Source organism: Coenobita brevimanus, chromosome 40, assembly GCF_032717465.1.
Source record: "Coenobita brevimanus isolate Jiangsu-jjx chromosome 40, ASM3271746v2, whole genome shotgun sequence".
In the NCBI taxonomy this organism is placed as follows: domain Eukaryota; kingdom Metazoa; phylum Arthropoda; class Malacostraca; order Decapoda; family Coenobitidae; genus Coenobita; species Coenobita brevimanus.
Window position 1 is genome coordinate 47,372,108 of NC_136993.1, and position 4,924 is coordinate 47,377,031.

General features: G+C 48.2%; 1 protein-coding gene across 1 annotated transcript; it reads left to right on the plus strand.

The window, feature by feature from the left end:
* Positions 1 to 1,823: 1,823 nt before the first annotated feature.
* LOC145397081 (uncharacterized) lies at positions 1,824 to 3,270 on the plus strand. The gene is made up of 2 exons (XM_080270288.1): positions 1,824 to 2,194; positions 2,340 to 3,270. Exons 1-2 carry the CDS (start codon positions 1,824 to 1,826, stop codon positions 3,268 to 3,270), a joined length of 1,302 nt encoding a protein of 433 aa, XP_080126414.1.
* Positions 3,271 to 4,924: the final 1,654 nt, after the last annotated feature.

Consider the following 4,924-nt stretch of genomic DNA (forward strand, 5'->3'; position numbering starts at 1 on the left):
TGTAGAAAAGAGTAAAGTGATGGTTATTGAGAAAGGTGACTCCAAGTGCGATGTTACAGTGATTGGAGAGATACTGGAATTGGTGAGAGAGTTCATATACCTGGGTACAGTGATAGAAAAGAGAGGAAAATGTGCAAAAGAAGTGGAAAGTAGAGTGACACTAGGAAGAAAAGTCTTGGTGCAATGAAAGCCTTGATAAGCAACAGAGGCTTGAGTGTTCCAGCTGCACGAGGGTTGCATGAAGGAGTGATAGTGCCAACTTTATCATATGGATGTGAGACAATGGTGTGGCATGAAAATGAAAAGTCAAGAATAAGAGCAGTGGAGACGGGACTGCTGAGGATGTAGGTGGATTACAGAGGGTGGATAGGATACGAAATAATGTGATTCGTGAAAGATGTGGAGTGAGGAAGTCTGTGGACACCAGGATCGAAGAGAGTGTACTAAGGTGGTATGGTCATGTGAAGAGAATGGATAACAATAGAGTGGTGAAAAAGGTATAGTATATCTGAGCGAATCTGAAGGAGGAAGGAGGCGAGGAGAAGGTGGAGAGATGTGGTGGATGAGTGTGTGAGGAAGACATTTTTGGAAGTTGTTGAGGCTAGAGAACTGACAAGAGATTGAGCTGGCTGGATGAATGTTGTGAGATGTGCATGATCAGGGATTTCGCCTCCCTTTTTAGCAAAGTGGTTGGAATGGTGTCGGTCCCTAGGAGCTCATTCGAAGCTGGGGAGCATCTGGAAGAAGCTGAGGAGCGTCTCTAGCCCCCTCCCACCTCGTCCCCCCTACCCCAATCCACAGGGAGAGGCTGAAAGGTTGGCTGCTGCATTTGCTCTGCGGACCTCACCCACCCAGCTTTCTGAAGACACTAGACATCAGCTGGAAGCCCTACACCAGGCCAGATCAGATCTGATACACACCTGCAAGACCACCCCCGTGGACTGTGATCAGTTGTTTACCATGCACGAACTTGATAACGCACTCAAAACCAGCACTGACACTGCCCCAGGCCCAGATGGTATCATGTATTCCATGCTTACGCACGCTGGCGCCACAGCGATGTCTGCCTTCTTAGATATACTTAACCATTCATGGTCCCTGGGTAAACTCCCAGAGCAGTGGAAGACTGCCACCATTCACCCCATCCCCAAACCACCTGACCCCACAGCCTTCAGGCCCATGTCCCTTCTCAGCTGCCTATGCAAGACTGACGAGAGGATGGTGCTCCAGTGGCTTGACTGGCTCCTGGCAGCCCTTCACAGCCACATCTATGCCTACACCAGAGGTAAGGGGACGGCTGAGTGCTTGAGTTCATTCCTCTCTGAGTTGCATGGCGGCAGAGGCCTAGCTGTCTTTATTGACCTGGAGAAGGCCTTCGAGCTGGCATGCCCAGAGGTCATCCTGGCAGCCCTGGCAAGCAGGGGGGTTAAGGGTCGCCTCCTAAGCTGGCTGGAAAGTTTTCTCCAGCGTCAGAGAGCAGCAGTACACTTCCAGGGTCACACATCCTCAGAATACCAGCACACGAATGGCATCACACAGGGCAGCATTCTCAGCCCCACGCTCTTCAATATTTTACTAGACTGCCTTCTGCAAGTGGACCTAGGTCCCAGAGCTCACCTCCTTGTTATGCAGATGATATAACTTTGATCGTCCATGGGAGCCCCTACCATGCTAAAGCCCAGAGGTCCCTGACGAGACTCCACCGAAAATGTACAGAGCTGGAGCTTAAGATCAACCCCCATAAGACCAAGGCCCTCCCTTTCCTCATCAACCCTCCTACAGACCAGCTCCACCTTGGCAATTCCATAATTAAATACGTCACCATGCACAAGTACCTCGTAGTCATCTTCAACTCCAAACTTGCATTTAACCAAGAAGTTAACCACCTCCGAGAACAAACGAAGCTCCGCCTTAATGCACTGAGGTCCTTGGCAGGAAAGGGGAGAGGAGCAACTTACAAAGTCCTCCGCCTCTTTTATATACAGACCATCAGAGCCTTGGTTGACTATGTGGCCCCAGCACTCCCTACTATCAACTCTCCGTTGCTTGACAAACTGGAGGTCATCCAAAACCATGATATGCAGATTATGACTGGAGCCCCCAAGTGGACACGCCTTTGCAACCTCTGCTTGGAGTGTAACCTGGAGTCACTACACCTCCACATAGGGGCTAGAGTGGCTGGTCTCGCAGCCAAGTTAGCCCACAACGCCTCTCCCCTCCCATTCCTGCCCCAATTCGTAGCAGCAGTTAATCTCCACCCTGACCTACTGTCACACAGCTGGGTTCACAGCGCCATGCATCCTATTCATGAATACAACCTGGCTGATTACATCGTGCAGGTCTCTACTGCACATGGAGCCACCTACCAGGCTCAGCCTCCTTGGAGCCCCCCCTCTATTAAATCTCATCATGCCCCGCTCTCCACCCAAGACCCAAACCCCCACCCAACTGATACGTCAAGAGGGGCTCAGACGAATCGCCACCCTTGCAGTCCCTGACTCGGCCACATACTACACTGACGGCTCGGTTACGACTTCAAAGGCCGGAGAAGCCTTTGTGTGGTGGGATCGTTTCCATGGCTTGCGCATCACAGATGGGGCCTCCACCCTTCAAGCTGAGCTGGCAGCTATCTCTGCTGCCCTCTCTGACGTCCTAGAGCACGCCCCTACATCCCCCACCATCATACACACAGACTCAGCTTCAGCCATCCGCACGCTTCACCGACACACTCACAATGACAACACTAAACTTATATATGACATTTTCAACACTGCCATCGCAATCCGCAATGCAGGGGGATCGATCACCATCAATTGGATTACAATCCATGTCGGCATTGTCGGGAATGAAAAGGCTGACCATACAGCGAAGACTGCCCTTGATAGACCCAATATTGACCTTGAAATACCAACCAGCTTAAGCCAGGTCAAACACTCCATCAGACATAAGACAGCTGCTTTAACTAAAGCAGATCACCGTCATCATGTACAATTGGGTTCCCTCTCTGCCAGATGGTATGCTGTGGCTACACAATATAAGTCCCTGCCGATTAACACCAGATATGACACAAAAACACTTAATCGCCTGTACCACCTTGGTCATGGTTATAAGTGTTTTTCTGAGATTGCGGATGAGGATGCAGACCCTGATTCTGAGTGCCAGCACTGCAAGATAACCACCCCCTTCCCCCTCCTGCACTACCTCCTCAGATGTCCAGCCACCTCCCGGATCAGGAAAAGATACCCCTTTCCCAATCCTGATATACCCTGAACCCATGCAGCTGCCAGACCGACAGTTACCCTCCGATATGCTGCAGCCTATGTTGTAGCCACGACTTCCCTCCCTGTTCTAACTCAAGTTGTGCTTTCTGCTCCCCCTCCCACCTAGCGTGTATGCCTATGGTGTGCCTGTGTTTTTATATATATATATACATGTGTGTGTGTTTGTATGTATATATGAGTATGTGTATGTACATATGGATATGTGTACATGTATATATGTATAAATGTGTGTGTGTTTGTGTGTATCTCTTTACTTTAACTTCAATCAACAAAACAGCCAAGGGGCTGCTAAGACTGCCTCTACCACTTACATATTAACGCCTGACGTCACTGACTGGGCTAACTTACGGCCCGGCACCTACAAGAACGAAGGGGGAATCTTTACCATACCATACCATACCAACGCGGCAGCATCTGGACTGACTCTGTTGGATACATTTATATGAAGCTACAAAATGTGGTGAATGTTGTTGGCATATCCGATAGAGCCAGGATTCTGGGAGCTTGAATAATGAGTAAATGGAAGCGTAACCCATTGGATTGGGCAAATTTGGGCTGTCTGGACATTGCTACTCTTCACCCTGCCCTAGGTTGGGAAAGGAGGCCCGGATGATGATGACGATGATGATTAATACTACTTATTCAGTCTGACCCTCTAGAATGTGCTAATGGTTAACATTGCCATCTCGATCAATGACAGTAGCAAAATTTTAGATCTCCTCTGAACTTGACGAGTTTTCTTGGGTCTTTTTGATGATGGGGACTTCCAAACTGAAGGCCTAGAGACAGAGATCCACGAGTCATCACCAGGAATTATTGACCTGAGAAAGTCTGCATCAGATTCTGCACAACAAAGCATTTCAGTGGATGTGATCAGCCGGTACCCTTTGTGCTCAGGCGTCAGCAGTCGTGGCACAAGCTTTAATGTCTCGTGCCGAAATCATCAGTTAAAATTGCTTGATGTGACCGAAATGAAATTTCGGCTTCATCTCCTAATGCTCTACCTTCATACTTATGTCCGATTGACCCAAATCACGCACCCTTTCAAATGTCTTGCAATTTCTGCTTGTTAAGGGTACCACTGGACGTTCCTCGCTTTAGCCAATATTCTCCCTTCTTAGAAATGGCAATACGAACAAAAGCTATTTTTCAGCATTTTGCATGTTTCAAAAATTGTTTTGCCTAATATCTGGCAAATATGGTGCACACTCGTTGCTTCTTTCTTTCATAGCAAATGCCACACTGGAAAGACAGTAACTTAAATGGCAGCACACACACATCCGCGGAAGGAGTGTACGAAAATTATAGTCACAGATGTGTAAGAGCAAGTTAAAGCTGCATCACATGACTCAGAACTTCTTTGCACATGAAATTAAAACCAGTTTCGATGCTTTGTGGACACGCCTCTTCCCCTAACTGTGGCTTGGATCTGCCTAATGAATAAATTTCCCTGAAGCTAACTAGTGTAAAACAGCTACTGTAGGGCTTGAAAAATTAAGTTACCCTTACTGATGACATATAGTTATGAAAATATTATGTTTAATCCAGGCAAGTAAGTCCTGCGGTTATGGTATTTGATGGAACCCCGGATCAAGAAGCTCTTCCAGCCTGGGTGTGGGGGGACAGATGGACCACCTGCCGAT